General features: G+C 46.0%; 2 protein-coding genes across 3 annotated transcripts in view; one reads left to right on the top strand and one right to left on the bottom strand.

Moving 5' to 3' along the window:
* Positions 1 to 18,739, top strand: part of LOC147884253 (folylpolyglutamate synthase-like) — a 163,767-nt gene that overhangs the window by 39,758 nt on the left and 105,270 nt on the right. For both annotated transcript variants that reach the window (XM_087398395.1, XM_087398396.1), the window contains exon 2: positions 11,287 to 11,352. In XM_087398395.1, the coding sequence (XP_087254521.1) occupies positions 11,287 to 11,352 (66 nt within the window). The remainder of the gene's footprint in view (positions 1 to 11,286; positions 11,353 to 18,739) is intronic.
* Positions 4,862 to 6,057, bottom strand: LOC147884254 (uncharacterized). The gene is made up of 4 exons (XM_087398825.1): positions 5,918 to 6,057; positions 5,557 to 5,787; positions 5,289 to 5,430; positions 4,862 to 5,146 (listed from the first exon to the last, which is right to left on the bottom strand). Exons 1-4 carry the CDS (start codon positions 6,022 to 6,024, stop codon positions 4,862 to 4,864), a joined length of 765 nt encoding a protein of 254 aa, XP_087254951.1. The 5' UTR covers positions 6,025 to 6,057.

The following is an 18,739-nucleotide window of genomic DNA, read 5'->3' on the forward strand; positions in this document are numbered from 1 at the left end:
ATGGTGAGTGGTTTCATGATGTTAGAAATTTGGATAAGCTAGGTTATGTTGAAACAGGTGATGATACTGCGCACCCAATTACGCAGGTTGGTAAAGTGCCATTGGCTATGCAGGATGGCAAAACGAAGTACTTGGCAGATGTACTTCATGTTCCAAAAATCACTAAGAACCTGGTTTCAGTAGGCCAGATGGTTGAGCAAGGTCTACAGGTTAGATTTAATCCTGATGGATGCTTTGTTGAGGACTTGAAAAATAAGTGCCGCTTGGTTGCGAAAGGCAACAAAAATGGCAGAATGTTCACCTTGGATGTTGATATGCCTGAGGTGAAAGCTGCTATGTTTGCGCATGGGAGAGGTGTCATTGCAGATATTGAGATATGGCACAAGCGCATTGGGCACGTGAATATACAAAGGCTGAAATCTATGCAAACAAAAAACATTGTTGCAGGTTTGCCTAAATTCAGAGTTGAGGGAATGCAAAAGGTATGTGAAGCATGCCAAATGGGTAAGCAGGCCAGACATGCATTTCCCAAAAATGCTAAGGTGAGCAGAAGACCTTTGGAAGTGATCCATTCAGATGTTTGGACAACCAAAACTGCTTCTATTGGTGGATGCCATTATTATGTGACGTTTATTGATGACTACACTAGGAAGGTGTGGATTTATTTTATGAAGCACAAAAGTGAAGTGTTCAGTCATTTCAAGGCTTTTAAGGCCATGATTGAAAAAGAGAAAGGTGTGCATATTAAAGTGCTAAGATCTGATGGAGGGGGAGAGTACTTTTCAGAAGAATTTTGTGAATATCTGAAAGAACAGGGAATTCAAAGGAAGTACTCATGCAGGTCTACCCCTCAGCAGAATGGGGTTGCAGAAAGGAAGAACAGACATATTGCAGAAGTAGGACGGGCGATCCTAAATGAGAAAAACATGCCTGATTATTTTTGGGCTGAAGCAGTAGCAACTGCTGTTTATATTATGAACAGAACCCCCACTGCAGCTGTCCATGGCATGACGCCTGAAGAAATGTATACAGGCCAAAAACCAGATATTTCTCACTTGAAGGTATTTGGTTGCATAGCTTATGTTCATGTTCCTGATGAGAAGAGAACAAAGCTGGATCCAAAGGCAGAAAAATGCATCTTTATTGGATATGCTCTGCACCAGAAAGGGTATCGTTGTTATAACCCTTCCACCCGCAAAATGCAAGTGAGCAGAGATGTTGTTTTTGATGAAATGAGCAGCTGGTATGCACCAACTGTTATGGTAGGAGATGCAGATGCAGGAAATGGGAATGCTGCAATAAATGCAGAGCAGCAATCTCAAGTCTTGAGTGGACCCAGAGAGTCCTCTACTAGTGGATCTAATGCATGGACAGGGAGATTGAGATCTAGTGAATCGTCACATGGCAGTCCTGATAGTGTTGTGTAGGTATCACACATAAGGGAAAAGAAAAAGTAGACCATGCTCCAGTGTTTGATGTGTCTGCTGGTAGCTCTCATGTTGATGGAGAGTCAAGCGGCTCTGAAATGAGCCTTGATGAGGAACTTGGGATTCCTTCTGTTGTTACACCTGGTGCAAGGAAAAGCAGGCATGATTTAAAGACGCCTACAACTGATCCAGTTGTACGGAGGTCCACTCGTATTAAGTATCCAGTTGACAGGCTGAGATATGATGGGTATACAGCACATCACTATGCTTATATGGTCAAGGTTCTAGAGGAGCCAGAGCCCACATGTTTTGAGGATGCAGCAGGGCATAAAAATTGGGAAGCAGCTATGGATGAAGAGATGGCTGCCTTGGATGCAAACCACACTTGGGATTTGATGCCTTTGCCTCATGATAAGAAGGCTATTGGCTGCAAGTGGGTTTACAAAGTAAAGCACAATGCTGATGGGTCTGTTAGCAGGTACAAGGCAAGATTAGTTGCCAAAGGTTTTGCGCAGACATATGGAATTGACTATGAGGAAACTTTCAGCCCAGTTGCAAGGATGGCAACCGTGAGAGCAGTAATTGCTATGGCTGCTGCAAAGGGATGGTCTTTGCATCAGATGGATGTGAAAAATGCCTTCTTGCATGGTGATTTGCAGGAAGAGGTTTATATGATGCAGCCAGAAGGTTATGAGGATAATTCACACCCCGATTTTGTATGCAGGTTGCGCAAAGCCTTGTATGGCTTAAAACAGGCGCCGAGGGCATGGTCAGACAAGATAGGGCAATATCTTGTCACTATTGGATTTCAGATTTCCAATTCAGATTTTTCACTTTATGTGAAAAGGACAAACAGAGGGATTGTGCTTATAGTCATCTATGTTGATGACTTGATTATTACAGGTGATAGTGATGCAGACATTAATGAAGTGAAGCTGCTGTTGAAGCAGAAATTGGAGATGAAGGATTTGGGAGAGCTGCGTTACTTCTTGGGCATTGAGGTTATTAGATCCCCGAGTGGGATATGGCTGTTGCAAAGGCAATACGGTTTGGACATGCTGTCCAAATATGGGATGACAGGCTGTAAGCCTATTTCTGTTCCATTGGAGCAGAATGTGAAGCTCAATGCAGAGACAGGTGAGCTTCTTGAAGATATTACTATGTACAGGCGCATAGTAGGTAGCTTGATTTACATGACTATAACCAGACCAGATTTGAGCTATGCTGTGGGGCTGGTGAGTCAGTTTATGCAGGCACCGAGGAAGCCACATTTGGATGCGGCTAGGTGCATACTGCGGTATGTGAAGTCCACATTGCATTATGGACTGTTTTATGAAGCTGGGTGTGCATTACAGGTACATGGATACACAGATGCTGACTGGGCTGGTAGTGTCTCAGACAGGAGATCTACTAGTGGTTTTATGTTTTCCCTTGGGAGTGGTGCCATCAGTTGGAGCAGCAAGAAGCAGCCAACAGTTGCCTTGTCGAGCACAGAGGCTGAGTACAGGGGTGCAGTAATGGCTGCATGTGAGGTAGCTTGGTTACGGAAGCTACTTGCAGATATGGGACAGTCAATTCATGCAGCAGTTGTCATTCATTGTGACAACATTAGCAGCATCATGCTTGCTAATAACCCAGTTTATCATGCTAGAACGAAGCACATTGAGGTGCATTATCACTTTGTGAGAGAGAAGGTTCTAGCTGGTGAGATTGATCTTGTCTATGTCAGCACTGAGGAGCAGGTGGCTGATATTTTTACGAAGGCATTGGGTACCGAGAAGCTTCGCAGATTTAGGAGCTTGCTTGGTGTACGTGAGATGGATTTGAGCTTGAGGGGGAGTGTTGAGATATCAAGCTCTACCCCCGATATATCTCCTGGATGACTATCATTTATGTCACCGCCTATGTTAGTTGTACTCGTGGTGGAGTTAGACTACCACGTATGTTTTTGGTTTGGGTTCACATATGAACCACGTATTCTAGGGTTTGACATATAGGGTATTTCCCTATTCTATTGTATTGTTGTTGTGTGCAAAAGTGAAGAAAGGCTTCACCCTCCAACCTTGTGTCCTCTCTCTTTTGTGTGTTGTGAAGAAAGCTGAACTTGAGTCTCCTATCTCTCTCTCTTATTCTTTACAATGGCTAAACCAGGAAGCTCCGTTCTCATGTAATCTGGGAAATCAACCACTTCAACCCATACAGGGCAATGGTGCTTGATGAGATTCTGATAATCTTTATTAGGAGACCAAGGCATGATGCGCACCATCTGACGGCCAAAAATTAAAGGGGATATTTCTAGCATCTTTTGTTTTGTCAAGGCATCCAAGAGATGAACTTCATAAAATCCTCGAGAGGCAAAATAAACTCCTTCCACATAGCAGCCACCTAAGAGGGAATTCACCCATTGGCCCACATCATACGCCGAAGGTATTTATGATGACTGCAGTTTGAGAGAGCTTCTTTAGAGGATGCACAAGAGAAGGCAACTTCATTTTGTAAGTGAGTTCCGGAGCAGGTAGCATCCACACTCAACTACTTTGTTGAAATTCCTCATTCAACATGTCAAACACATAGGAAGCATCTTCAGATGAAGGGGCTATGGGGGGGAGATTCTCCCTTGACTGTCTTTTGGGTTCTGGAGAGAGCGCCCTTTTTACATAATACTTATTTGTTTCTGTCATTGAAGCTAGTAGATTCAATAGAAAGATTCGAAGCTGAAATTGCAGGTAGGTAACAAGCTATGAAATTGAGGGGGGTGAGGGCCAAGATGAAATACACTGACTGGACAGAAAATTCTCTGTGGGGGCAAATTAGTGTCACAAGAAACGTTTCTAGAAATGTTTCTAGATTTTTACAGGCGTTTCGTCTAGAAATACCTAAAAATACTTATTTTATAGAAGCTATATATATAATATACTTCATAAATAATTGTCTTCAGATTCTCTCTCTCTCTCTCTCTCTCTCTCTCAAAAGAGCTCTCAGACTCTCTCTCAAAAGAGCTCTTAGATATCCATATTGTGCACACAATGCACACATATTACACAGTTGAAAGAGTAAAAAGATGCGTCAGGCAGCCTATAGATTGAGGTTTACAAAGACACAGATCTTCAAGTTTACAAAGTACTATTAACTAATTAGTTGCAAGTGCATATGGCTGCTAGCATATGCCATGGCCCATAGTTCAAACAATAAACTTTTAACTTTATAATTCAAATTTCAGAATCAAATTTCAAGATTCAAGATTCAAGATTCAAAATATAACAAAATGTATTATGTATTACTGTTTACATCATACATGTAACATGCCATAATGATATACTGGTAACTGTATGGTGTAAACTGTATACATAATCAAAGCCCGTCGCCTGCAAGCCAGCTACTAACAACTGCAGTGTACACAGTACACTCTAGAGTCTAGTCTTGACTCTCTAGAGCTAGGGACCGTTGCCCTCTCCAAGATCTACTGCCTCATCACTGTCATCATCAGCACTGGAATCAGCAGATGGATCTACATCCTCTGTGGAGGAAGAGGAAGTGCCACCCTTGAACCAAGTAGGGGCTCGCAACTGATCGGAGTCCTCTGAGTCCGCATTGTCTACCAATGCCGCCTCCTTCTCTGGCTCATCTCTGCGTGGATGTCCTCGCAGATACCTGTGATCCCCCTCGTGAGGCTCGTGCTCGACGTTGATAACCACGAATCTGGGGTGTCCCTGTATCCTCTGCAACAGTAGTAGCACGTACTCATGGTGCACAAGCTTGAGCCATCGAACGTGTCTGACGTTGGAATCGAAGCATATCTTGTCGTAGGAACAGGTAAGCATCGTCATTCTCTCGACTGTGCTAGATGATGGACATGTCGACAGGTTCTAGCTTGATCTTGTCAGGATTGACTTGCTTGGGCTTCCACTCGATGCTATCGGTACCATCTGCAGACTTGTACTTCTCAAGTAGACGTAGGTTGGCATTGACATATACCAACCTATTGAGCTGCTCCACGCTCAACCTGACATAGTTTACAAAGCATAAAGAAGTCAATTCTCACGACTTAAGAATTGTTTTTCAAAATGTTACAAGCTTGACACTATACTATATAGCCTATAAATAAGAACTATAAGAAGTTAGAACGAACTTGTTTCTCTTCCTGGTGTGTATGTCTGCACATATGCTCCATATCCTCTCAGCTGGACCTGATGTGCAATCTTGCGAAAGGATGCGGAGAGCTAAGTTCTGCAATGAGGGATTCAAAATCCCAAATTTCTCCCACCAAGTAAGAGCCAACAGCCTGTTGTCTCTTTCCTTGGCAATTGCACGAGAAAAATGACCCATGTCATTGCGGAACTCCACTATGTCCTCTTCAATGCTATTGCAATTTGCAATACAGAAGAAGACAATATAAATAATTAGATAAATCATAAATGATAATACAAAGTTGAAAGCACTTAGAAGTTAGTAGTGAGCAGGCTGCAAACTTGTACGCCATGCTACCTCACCTATTCTGGACCGATGAGTCGCATACTTTCTCCAAGTATTGGGTCCATCCGTTCACAAGCACCCGATCATTCCATTTAGCAGGCTCCTTCCACGAGGGATGGAGCATATGTGCAACAGTGTGGATTGGCCTATGAAACCAATCCCATCTCTTCTTTCAAATTCCTAATATGTCATCCTTTCTGAAAATTTACCAAAAGGAATCAAGTTAGAGGCTAGACTCTAGAGCTAGGAGAACTGAGTATTAAACTTACAAGTTTCAACTTATATGTATCTGCTTTGGTTGAGGATCTCAATAGGACAATTCTCCGTTGCTTTTCGAAGCTTCAGCATGAACTCGTATAGCAAGCCCATAGTACAACCTTCATGCTCAAAGAGTCGAAGCACGAAGTACAAGGGCTCTATGGACATCTGAATGCAAAGGGCTTCTTGCCAAAACTGATTGTTAAAGGCAATCCCCTCGACAGTCTGTCCAGCAGGCAATCTCGAGTCACTCCAATCCAGCCAATTTGAACTGGTCATCATGGAACGAAGGCTCTCTTTGGTCTTAACCAGCCTACAAATGATAAAGTTTAAACAAATTTAAACAATGAATAATTTGAGGAATTGATCTTTGAATGATGAAAATTGAATCATGATTCATGAATCATACCTGCTAAGAACCAGGAAGATATAGCCAAAGTGTGTCTTTGAGGGTCTCAATAGCTCCCACTTACACTCCCTTCTGAATGGGCTAGTGCATGTGGCTTACGAGTGATATAAGTCACTAGCTGCATTGCTTTTTCGACCACACTAGACACCCAAGGCAGCTTTTCCAATATCCTCCATCATCAAATCAAGAGAGTGTGAGGCACAAGGTGTCCATACTATCTTGGGATACTTCTCCTCAAGAAGACTTCCCATTCTCTTGCAGTTGGAGCCATTATCGGTGATGACTTGCACCACATTGTCCTCACCAACGTCCTTGATGGCTGCCTCAATATGACCCCATATCCACTCTCCGGTGATGTGAAGGCCGGCATGTGAGGCATCAACCACCCTCAAGAATATGCTTCCCACACAACTAGTGACCAAGATATTAATCATGTGTCTCCTCTTCGTGTCACTCCATCCATTGGAGACTATTGCATCCATACCGACTCCAAGCTTCATTGAGTCCCTCCATGTCTTTCTTGATTAATCCCCCCTGCTTCTTCAAACGTGTGGTGCAGAGAGTCTCAGAACTAGCAGGTGTAAGGGATGATGCTCCTGCTCTACCAGCAGCTACAAGTGCATGATAAAACTTCTTGTAGGCAGGAGTCCTTGCATTGAAGGGAATATTGCAAGCGTAGAAAAACTGCTCCTCTGTAATTGCAGCCTCTTGCTTCAGGCGTGGTGCCCAAGCAGCCTGTATAGGAGTAATTGTTGGAGTGATAGCTGCTCGACCACCCGGCCTCTTGGCAGGAGGCCGTGGAGGAGCTGATGGCATAGCGGACAGCCCAACTGATACGGATGCCGATGGATTGGTGCCATGTAGAGGCTGAGTAGAGGCACTCCCATGAACTTGTGATGTCCATGTAGATGGAGTATACCCATGCTTTTCCTGCTGTGAGTGAGAACACTCCACATTCCCGGTATCTGACTGGGATGATGTGAGAGTGACGGTTGTCTCTATGCCCAACTTCTACTGCTCAACCAACACATTAGCTTGAAGAACTTGATCTTTGATCACGGGATGGAGGAGGGATCGAATCTCAGCAAATTTGGATGAGGTACCTCCATATGCCAAGAAGATCCCCTCTAAAATGGCATGGCAAGCACTCTTACCCTGGCCTCCGATCCATAAAAAATGTGCTCGAACTCGAGGGGCAGATCCCATCAAAGTGTCACCACAAAACTTGCATACTGCCTCATGCCAGATGTAGAGGGTAGGGTAGAGGGTAGACCGTAGAGGAAAGTAGAGGGTAGACCGTAGAGACTAGAGTAGAGGGTAGAGTAGAGTAGAGTAGAGGCCCGAGGGTAGAGTAGAGAGTAGAGGAGAGTAGAAGGTGGAGTAGAGGGTAGAGTAGATGGAAGGCACTAGGAGGCTGGAGCAAGGCAAGCAATGGAGCGGCGCGGGAGGAGCGAAAAAACGAAAACGGCGGCCAAAATCAGAAAGAAACCCATCGCGGCGAATTTTTGGACAGGCAGACGTTTTGTTCTAACTGCGTATTTCGGGCGTTTCTAAGAAACGTTTCGTCTAGAAACGTTTCTTCGCGTTTCGGTGCCTCGAAACGCGTTTTTTGGTGACACTGGGGCAGATAGCAGGCAGAAAAGGAATAGACAAGTGAAGCACGAAGCAAGCGAGAGAGGGAGCGACTAAACAGTACGCGAACTAGACAGGTTGGGTTGAAGCCAAAATAAGAACGGCGACGTTGTAGTAGCTGGGCACGGGACCTGGACAAAAGGGTACGAGACCTGGACAAGACGGCAGGAGAACTTGTTGCGACTAAAATCCTTGCAGGGAAACTGTCTCACATACAACTTACACTAATCCTACGCACTTACAGAGTGAGCAAAACTGAGAAGAAACTTAAAAACGAGGTGCTGAAGGTGGCTTTAGAGAGCACGCAGGATTGCAAGTAGTGACGAAATGTCCCGCAAGCAGAGGTAAGGGCTTCGTACAGGCTGCCAACAGTCCAAAGCAAAGGTAGAGCAGGTTGCTTCGCTTACGTACACACCTGTGCGCAGCTCTCTCGCACTCACACCTGCACGCAACTCTCTTCCGCTCCCACACACACCTCTCTCACACACCTCACACACACACTTTTTTTTGTGAGAAGAAATATTTTATTCCTGTGAAATAATTACATTCATAGTTACTTCCAAAGTGGAGTAACTACTACTCAACTGAAAATCTCAGTATAAGCTAGATATACATCATGATCAATCAAACGAGTCTGAAAGCAATCATAGAATGATTGCCGCAGAGATCGTTTGAAAAAAACAAAAGATGGAAAAGTAGGATCACCAAAGACTATGATTTCTGTCTATCCATAGAGTCCACAGTGCCCAGTAGCGCAGCCAAACAAAAAATAAATCAAACCCCTGTCGAGCTGGATGAAAATCAAATAACCAGAAGAACCTGCCAAAAGTAAGTATAGGAAATCTCGCTCGAAGCCCCTGTTGGATGAGAGCGAGGAAATCACAAGTGTGGGGACAGTGCCAGAAGATGTGAAGCACAGATTTGGCAGAATGTAGACATCTGTGGCAAACAGCCGGAGCAATATGTCTATGCGCGAGTAACTGCCAAGATGGAAAAATGCCAAGTAGGACTCTCCAAAGGAAAAGCTGTTGCCGAAGAGGGACTTTATATTGCCAAAGGAGACACAGCCGCTTTCTCCACCACTTTAGTGGGCGATCCATATGCCAAACAGAATTTGCTCTGTCAGAAATCCAAGGCGGAAGTAATAACACTTTATACAGAGAAGGTACTCTGATATGTGAGAGCTTTAAAGGACGGGCTGAAGAGGAAGAAGAATGTAGATTCCAATCCTCAAGGATTGAAGTTCCAACGGAGGTACCGGCAAGAATGGTTGAAGCATTTCTGAAATTTGATGCCATAAAGAACGAAAATGAGCTCCCAAACCATATTTGCTAGCAGCCGTAGAAAAAGATAAAAGAGTGCCATCATCCTGAAGTACATCCGTCACAGAGGAAATGCCTTTGAAAGATAGAAAGTAAGAAAGCCTGGGTTCTTGTATAGCCAAAGGAGGGTGAAATACTTTGGACCAATAAATATTCTCTGCCCTCAAGGAATTTCCCGACAAAGAATCCCTACCATTCCATTCTAGGTGGGATAAAATATGCTTCCAATCAAGAAGCAAACGAGAGACAAAAGGACAGCCTCTGATCTTGCCTTGAGTAGAGCCTAATAGGAAATCCCACTGTGTAGGCTGCCAATGCCCAAAAGCAGAAGTATCAATATGCAACAAAAGAGAGCGGATCATGAAAGCCCAAGGCTGATCCCCTTGCATGAATTGCAACATCATTTCCCCCCTGTGAGCAAGTATATGCATTTGAATATTGAGTATGTTCAGACCCACGTGCATCTTTGGAGAGCAGAGACGATGCATAGAGAGTAATCTGAGACTTTTCTTGCCATTTTTAAACGCGAGAAAATCTCCATGATAGCAGACATAAAGGAAACCAGATCTGCCTTAGTGAACATGATGAGAGGCAGATAGAATTGTATGTATGCTATCAAAATGGATTGCGTGATTTGCAAACGAACATGTAATGCCCAAGTTGCAAGCTTCCAATATTCACGTTTTGCCCTTAACTTTGTAAGCACCCAATCAGTTTGTTGAGAACGAGTAATCCCCCAACCTAGAGGATAGCCAAGATGTCGAATCAGTTGAGAAGTTGGAACAATTTCCCCAGGCCACAAAAGACTATGCCAGTCTTGAGCATGCAACGGTAATAATTTTGATTTTTGGAAATTAACACGAAGACCAGCAGCCAAACCATATGTAGAAAGAGCCTGCATAATCATGGAGAGATCGCTCCGAGTATTTTTCAGGGTGAAGAAAGAATCATCAGCATATGCTTGGGCGATCATGCTACGGCTGCCAGGAATTTCCAATCCATGCAACATGCCAGTGTCCAAAAGGTGGTCCATATATTGAAGCATTGGATGAGTGGCTATGGCAAAAAGTAAAGCACTGAGGGGACAGCCTTGCCGAACAGAACAACAAGGAGTCCAGGTTGTAGAAATATCCCCTGAAAGTATGTAGGAAGCTTTACTATCTTGATATAGCCAATTGATAACTTGCTGCATTTTTGGGCCAAATCCCAAGGCCTGCATAGTTGATGAAATAAAATCCCAGTGAACAGTGTCAAAAGCTTTGGCAATATCAACTTGCAATAGCAAAACATCCTGCTGCATATATTTGGCACACATAGACACCAGGGGGGCACACCCTCCCCCCCCCCCACACACACACACACGTATATTTGGCTCACACAGACGTGCGTGTGCGTGTGTGCGCACACACATACATGTGTGTCATCATACTCATTCCTTTGGAGACCTTCCTTAGGCTCAGTTGGAAGTCTTTTATTACTAATTTTAGTTGTAAGTAGTAGCTGTCCCAGTCTGGGACAGCTATGAATGTAAATGCTTTCTTAATGCAATTTTTTTTCTATAAAAAGAAAAAGTGTGCATGTGTAATTCTATCATCATATATTAGTAGAATGGTAAGTTTCTATCATGTCATTGTTTATCATGAGAAACATGTTGTGGAAATCAGGTTTTGAATTATGGGTATTGGAAGAAGATTTGGTTAATTCTTGAAAGAGAGACTTCGAATTCATTGTTGTATTGATCAATCTTATTTGTTTGGGATGGCAGTTATTAGAGATGGAAGAGTTGCTTTCTCGGCTTAGTGTAATTCATGTAGCAGGAACCAAGGGGAAGGTAAGACAAGTTCTCCGGAGCTAAGGTAGAGAGATGTTAAAATAACATGGAAGACTTGTGAAGAGCATGGACACTTCTTGAATGGATGTTTGATTCTTCTATTCTTCTAGATTCCTATATATTTCAATGGTACTTTAGATTCCTATCCATTTCAATGGTACTTATGTGCTTTTGTGACATGGTTTCTTACCTAAGTAAAGCTTGAAGCATCATGTGGGGCGAGTAGAGTAGTCATTATGCCTGTATTAGCCGAGTTGATGGATCATGACCATAAAGTGATTGTTTTTTAATGCATATAATTTGCTAAAAAGACACAAAAATGATTTTGTTGAAAAGAAGATCATTATAAGTTTAGATGTTGCTGATTGTGATCTTATGCTAGGAAATGACATTTAAAAAAAAAGATGTAAGTTTAAATCTTGTCATTTTGTGTTCTTGTGTCAAAGATAATAGGGAAGCATGCACATCTCTACCCTCACAGTGGAAGTAATTCTCACAGAAGGCACTCTCGTTTTCATATCTCACTCCTCTCACTTGTGCACACAAGTAGATGTCAAGACATACACAAATCTGGAAATGGGACAGCAGAAATAGGCATGTGCTGTACAACTTGTGGACTGGTCTCGTACAAATGTGATCCACAAAATAGCCCACGTGTAGAGCTTGGGGGCTGGCCTACTTACTGTCAAGTGGCTGCAATTAGTGAGCAAAATAAGCACCTGTTTTGGTTCCAAACATTTCTCCTCTGTTCTTCTTGCCGTGTGCATTTGTAGAGGCTTCAGTGATTGCTGGACTAACTGAGGGAGCAAGGACCAATTGAGCGGGGATGGGCTTTCCACTGGCCCCCCTTCTAAATCTAGGTCGACCAGGCCCCACAATTGGCTGATGAGCATAAAGCCCTCTACTGCATGATGTTACAGCCCATAGTATCTGAGTTTTAGCTCAAAGTCTTGATAGTCCTAACGGAATTTCTATTGGTTGGGAATGAAAGTTTGTCCAAGGCTGTGGTTGGTGTCAATAAATGTCAAATTAACAAAGAAGAACGCTTTAAGAATGGAGGCATGTTTCATCATCTATAGGTTCCTGATGCTAAACGGGAAATGGACTTTATTATAGGGTTTCCCGGAGCAAGTAGAGGACCATAACTCAGTGATAGGCACTTCAATAATGGACGATTGCTCTTGTTATAGCTGCTAGGACTAATATAAAGGCACTTGAATTAACAACACAATCTATCTAGACCTTTATGGTTTGCCTAGTGACATAGTCAATGACTGAGACTCCAAGTGCTTGTATCAAACCTGACAAGCAATTTTTGAGAAAATTGGAATTATTTAGAGCTTGAGCTTCCTAATTATCCTCAATGCAATCGGCAAGCATAGCATAGTTATGCTGAAAGGTGTTTCAGGGCCCAGCCTGTCCTGAAATGCCGTTTCAGAGAAGCGCCACTCCTGAAATGCCGTTTCAGGTTTGAAACATTTCAGACTTCTGAAAAGCTGCCGGAAACGCTTCAGCTTGGCTGAAACGCGTTTCAGAAGTCCAAATGGGATGTCGCAGACAACAAAACACAAGTAGAAACAACGTTGCAAACAAGGTTGTTTCTACTTGTGTTTTGGCCTCCACTTTCAGCCTTGCACTTCCTCTGCTTCTTCAGCCTCATACTCTTGCACTCCTCAGGGTTTTCTAGCCCTTGTAGCAGGACGGAGCGGAGGGGTCTGCATCTCGGTCTCATAGGCAGTGGCTCCAAAGGTTTATGATCAAGGCAAGCTTATCCGGGGACGGGCAGTTTGGATGGGAGTTAGGATGGGAGAGTCGAGGATTGGGATCCTGAACGTGTATGCCCCAGCGTGCATACAGCACCGTCCGGCCTTTTGGAGGAGGCTATTAGAGTGTCTTTCAGATGTAGACTCCTGGCTTGTTGGAGGGGACTTCAACAACCTCGAGTTTGAGGAGGACAAGCAGGGCGGTGCCTCCTCCTCTGAGATGCCAGGAGTAGAGTGGAGCACCTGGGAGTAGTTCATTTTCATGATCAGTGGCAGAAACCTGTGACGAGAGCCAGAGTTCAACAGGATACCTGGCAGCCTCCTCTTCTCTTTCGGACAGAGGAGACATGATGGATTGCTTGAGGCTAGACTGCTTCTACGTTGGAGACTGGGCACTGCACAGAGGCGGCTCTACCGAGATTTTGGCAAGTACCACGATGTCAGACCACTCTCCAACAGTACTTCACTTAGAGGAGCCCCGTCGGGGTCTTCCCCAAAAGGGGGTCCACATTCCAGAGAACCTCCTACAGGACGAGGAGATTCAACAAGTCATGGCAAAGATTTGGCAACACTCAGAGATGGCACCGTGCGAGGGCTGGGCTTCGTAGGTGGCCGATGCAATCCAGAGGAGCAGTGAGGAGTTGCAAGCTCATGCCCTTAGGCGGAGGAGGGCTCTTCAGGAGCGCAAGTGGGCATTGCAGAGAGACCTCGCCTCCATAGAGAGGCTCAGGGAGCAGGACCCAGGATCTCAGTGGCTTAGTGATAGGTTTGAGAGCGTTCGCCTTGAGCTTCAGGACACGGCGATTCGATGGGCTGAGTTCTTCTATCACTCTTCCCGGGCCCGGTTGGTACAGTAGGGAGATAGGGTGACGAAGCAGTTCTTTCAGACCACTGGGCCCCGATTGGCAGCTACGCAGTTACAGCGTCTTCAAGATCCGTAGGGCATCATGCACACTGACCCGCATGAGATTTTAGACTTGCGCACAGGTTCTTACAGCCAGCTCTTTTAGACAGAGAGGATGACTCCAGCTTGTCTTGTGGCCCGTGAGGTAGTTTCTCACATTCCTATCACACCCTTAGATCCACATCTCGCTCTTCAAGCACTCATCCAAACCTTCCACAACGTGTGTCTCTCCCTAAACTTGGACCCTACTCCTCTTTTAAAAAGCCTCTCCCTTCTTTTTTGGAAAGATTTCCGTGCCTTCTTTCCCCTCCTTAAAATCCAAAAGTCTCCTCTTGAAGATAAAACTCTTCTTGACAAAGTTAACTGGCATGTTTTCATCACCGGTCTAGATATTCCAAACTCCTATCATTCTTTGCAAATTTTTAGTACACACCTCGACCCTTCAAAGATTAACCTCCCCTGAATTCCTACCTTCATCCAACCCCGCATCTACTACTCTTTCATCCCTTGCTACTACCCTTGAGTCCCTCAATCTTGTTCCGTCGAGGATGGCTTGACTCTAGCCTTCCTCCAGAACTTCTTGGAGATCATCTCCACCCCGTTCCGACTAGCTTGCTAGGAGATTTTCGACACGGGCTCCCTTCCTTTGTCCTTGAGCAGGGGGTGGATTTGTTTGATCCCCAAAAGGAGAGATAGGTCAGACATCCGGCAGTGGAGACCGATCACTTTGCTTGATACTGCATACAAGATCCTCGCCAAGGTCTTGAGTTTGCGATAACGGCCCCATCTTATTGACATCATTCACGACACAGAGATCGGGTTGGTTCGAGGAGCGCAGCATCCTAGACAACATGTTCACGTTCTGGGAGGCAGTGGATTGGTCTAGGGAGGAGTGACAGCCGTTGGCCATCCTCCTCTTGGATTTTGAGAAGGCCTACGATAGGGTGGAGTAATTTCTTGGAGGGTACTATGCGGAGATTCGGTTTCTTAGACATATGGATTAGAGGAGTTTCTGCTCTTTATGCGGGGAGCTCTAGCCAGATGTTTATCGGAGGACACACGGGTGAGGCCTTTCCTCTCTCTCGCTCGGTCCGCCAAGGCTTCCCTCTCGCTCCCTTCCTTCTCTTGTTTGTGGCGGAGGCTTTGGGCTACTACTTGAGATCACAGGTGGCAGGCCTCACAGGGTTGAGGCTCCCAATCAGGCAAGAGGAGGAGCTGCTAGACTCTGAGTTTGTAGATGACACGGCCTTGTATGTAGAGGGCACCACAATGAGTTTAGAGAGAGTCAGGCAGTCCTGGCTATCTACTGTGAGGCCTCGGGTGCGCGGATGAATTGGACAAAATCCTTAGGTTTCTTCAGAGATTCTGAAGCGACACAGGAGATTCGAGAGTGGGGGGCGATTTTGGCTTCAGATGGATACCGCGGGGCCAGACAACGAGATACCTTAGATAGGTTGGTATTGATATTACAGCAGAGCAACAGATTGCCCCGGTTCTCGAGAGTGTTCGATGCAAGCTTCTCTACTAGAGCTCGGCCAAACTCTCCCCAGTGGGACGTGCCTTAGTGGCAAACCAAGTCCTTCTTGCCACGGCGTGGCATATCGCCTCTTGCTAGTGTTTTCACAGAGGGTGTATTGGGAAGCTCTGACGGTTGGTTCGAAACTTCCTTTGGATAGGTTTGGATGGCACGAGGAATACTAGAGCTCGGGTCACTTGGCAGACGGTGATCATGCCGCAGGCACTGGGAGGCTTGGGTATCATTGATCCAGAGATGTAGAGCAGAGCCCTCTTGGGCAAGGTGGTTGTTCGCGGCCTTACCCCAGGTGAAGAGCCTTGGAAGCTCCTCTTACAGCGAGGGATTCTCAAGAACACTCCACGCACTAGGGGGCAGTGGCAGCATTCACACAGATGGATCTTCTTAGAGGCCCTCCTTACGGGGAAGGGTTCCCCCTTGATGAGGAGCCTGAGATTAGCAGGGGGCCTCATTCGTGCTTAGCCCAGATGCAGAGAGGAGTTCGAGCATCAGCCCCTTGTTTGGCACCTAGAGATTAGAGATCAAGAGGGCTGTATGCTCGGGCAACGGACTCACATTGGTTGGGCACAGTGGGACAGGTAACCCACCGGCTCCTTTGGCAGATGGAGCAGATTACCCATGGAGGCAGAGGCGAGGCTTGGCGCCTTAGCGCATTTGCGAGGGGTAGGGCAGTGGATGAGAAAGATTGATCTAGCCATCCCTGAGTCTTGGTGGGAGGGACTTCGCGTATGGATGGACAACAGATGGTTGGGCCAGTTTTCTCGAATTGGTGTCTCCTTGAGGATGATGATGCAGTGAGGCAGCATGCAGCCTGGTTTTTTCCGTGTAGGACTTGGAGGCCTACTCTAGGTACTCACTGAGAGAGACCCAGAGATGGATGGGAGTCTAGATGGGATTCATTGGCAGATGATCAGAGTGGTGGGATGTTTGGGGAAGGGGTGGCACGTTGACCCTAGGATGCCCCTAGATGGCGGCTCTGGCTTTGGGAGGGTAGGCCCTTGAGGGAGATCTAGTGGGATCCGGGAGAGTGGTTCTGGCCCTCCAGGGGCGGCCTTGCCGAGCAGGTGGATGGGGTGCCCTTCTTCTCCTACACCACACGGATTGGTAGGAGGCTTCAGATGGACTCTTCGATGTGGACCCCTTCGAGAGAGAGGCATTGGGTGGCCCAGAGAGTTCCCCGGGATGTCCGTTCCAAGTTTTGGACGCGATTATGGTCCAATTTGCGGCTGAGGAAGATCTCCTATTTCTTATGGTTGGCCGCCCACAGAGGCTTGCCCATCGGCCTGTGGTTGGAGCAAATGCGGGTGGAGGGGCAGTGCTATTGTTGTTCTGCTGGTTTTTTGGAGACGACCCCTCACTGCCTCTGGAGCTATCGTAGTGCTGCGAGGATTTGGATGGGAGCCCTCAGAATAATGACCCGTATGCAGAGCCTTCAGAGGGACTACACTTGGGGGATGGTGGCTTGGTTGATTGAGAGACACGTTCCAGATTGATGAGATCTCCCTAGCTTACCGAATACAAGGGTCAGAGCATTTAGAGGATAGAGCTCCATGAGGCGGTCCCTCCTGATATCTGTTGCTCCTCCTCCGGAGGACAGCGTATGGGAGGTAGTAGCTAGTATTATTGCGTGGAACATTTGGGTTGCTCGTTGCAGTTTGGTGATGGGTGAGCATCCGGCTCCACCCTCGGTTACCTTGGTCGCCATCTGGTAGGATATCATCTACACCCCCCGCTCCATCTGGGAGCGTGGGACCCCAGGCTCTAGGGAGACTGTCGCGAGGCATGCTCGATTCTTCAAGGCTTGTCCTGCAGGAGTTTTTGACATTTTCACTCCGCGAGGGATTCGCTCATTGTATAGTTCCCCCACCTGGATGTTAGCCCCAGTACCAGAGATCCCCTAGGCAGTGAGCTGGGTTTCTCTGGAACAGGAAGGTTTTTCTTTCAGGCTTTTCCCCTTTTTTTTTCACACTCAGCACCTTTGGGGTTGCTATTTTGTATGAAGTCTTTCAAGCATTAATAGAAGGTTCTTTTCTTTGCAAAAAAGAAAGAAAAAGAAGATAGTCTAGTATCTCTTAGAAACTTGATTCAGTTGGAAGACTTTTCAGTTTTAGACAAAAGACAAAAGCAACTCTTGAAATAGGCGAGACAAATTTGCATTGCTGTTAAACAGTTATGCCAAGTTAGTGACCCTACCTCCTAGTCCTCCCAACCCTTTGCCAACCTCCTGAGCCCCCTACTTTCTTGCCTAACCTCTTGGCCTACCTGCCCAGCCCCCTCGGCAGCCATTCCAACCCTCCCTCAGCCTTTTTGCCTATGCCTCCCTCACATCTCCTAGCCCTCTTGGCCACCCACCCACCCGGCCCCAATCCCCTCCCCTCTGTTGCAACCCCTTCCCAGCCCTCCCTACCCACCTCCTAGGGTTCGAGCCCTCTATAATATGAAGAATCCTTAGAAGGACTTTTGAAACACACATGTGGCAAGAAGATAAGGGGGCTTTTGTCCTAAGATTTAGCGCTTCAAGTTTTGAATATGCGCCACCACCGTTAGGGCTATCTTCTTCTTCTCTGCTTCTTCGTTCAGGAGCCGCCACATCGACTCAAGCTCGCCCGACTTCTCCTCCCCACCTGCCCTCGCTTGCTCCCCCCTCCCCCTTTTACAAATCTACATACCCGTAGGTCAGCACTGTTGACCTGCTACTGCTGTTGTGCACTGTGGATTGCTGTTGTGCTGAGGACTGTTTGGTGTTGATTGGAAAAATTGACAGTCTAGAGGCCACAAATGTGGCATTGATGGGTAAGAAGATGCATGCTGACAAAGCTTCTGCTGAAATGAAGAAGTAGGGAGGGAAGATACAAGGGGAGTGGAGGAAAGAGAAAATAAGAGAGAAGCATGGGAGAAAGAGAAAACTCAGTGGGAGGTGGAAGGACCAGCACCAACGGAATAATGTAGGCCATGGAGGTCACATTGGGGAGCTAAATTCAGGAAATGAACAGCTAAAGGAAGGAAATGGCAGCAGTGCAAGTTACTATGCAGGGGACCCACAAGGAAAATGTGAAAGGGATGGCCGATGATCTCGCTGAATTCTCATATCAGATAGCTTATTGGAAGGCAGCGGTGCCAGAATGGAAGGAAGTGGGCAAGAAAGGTACCTCAGCCCTAAAACAAGAATTCATATCTGATGGTCTA

This window comes from Dipteris shenzhenensis, chromosome 27 (assembly GCF_047967505.1).
Source record: "Dipteris shenzhenensis isolate YYH24624 ecotype China chromosome 27, Dip_SZ_1.0, whole genome shotgun sequence".
Lineage (NCBI taxonomy): Eukaryota > Viridiplantae > Streptophyta > Polypodiopsida > Gleicheniales > Dipteridaceae > Dipteris > Dipteris shenzhenensis.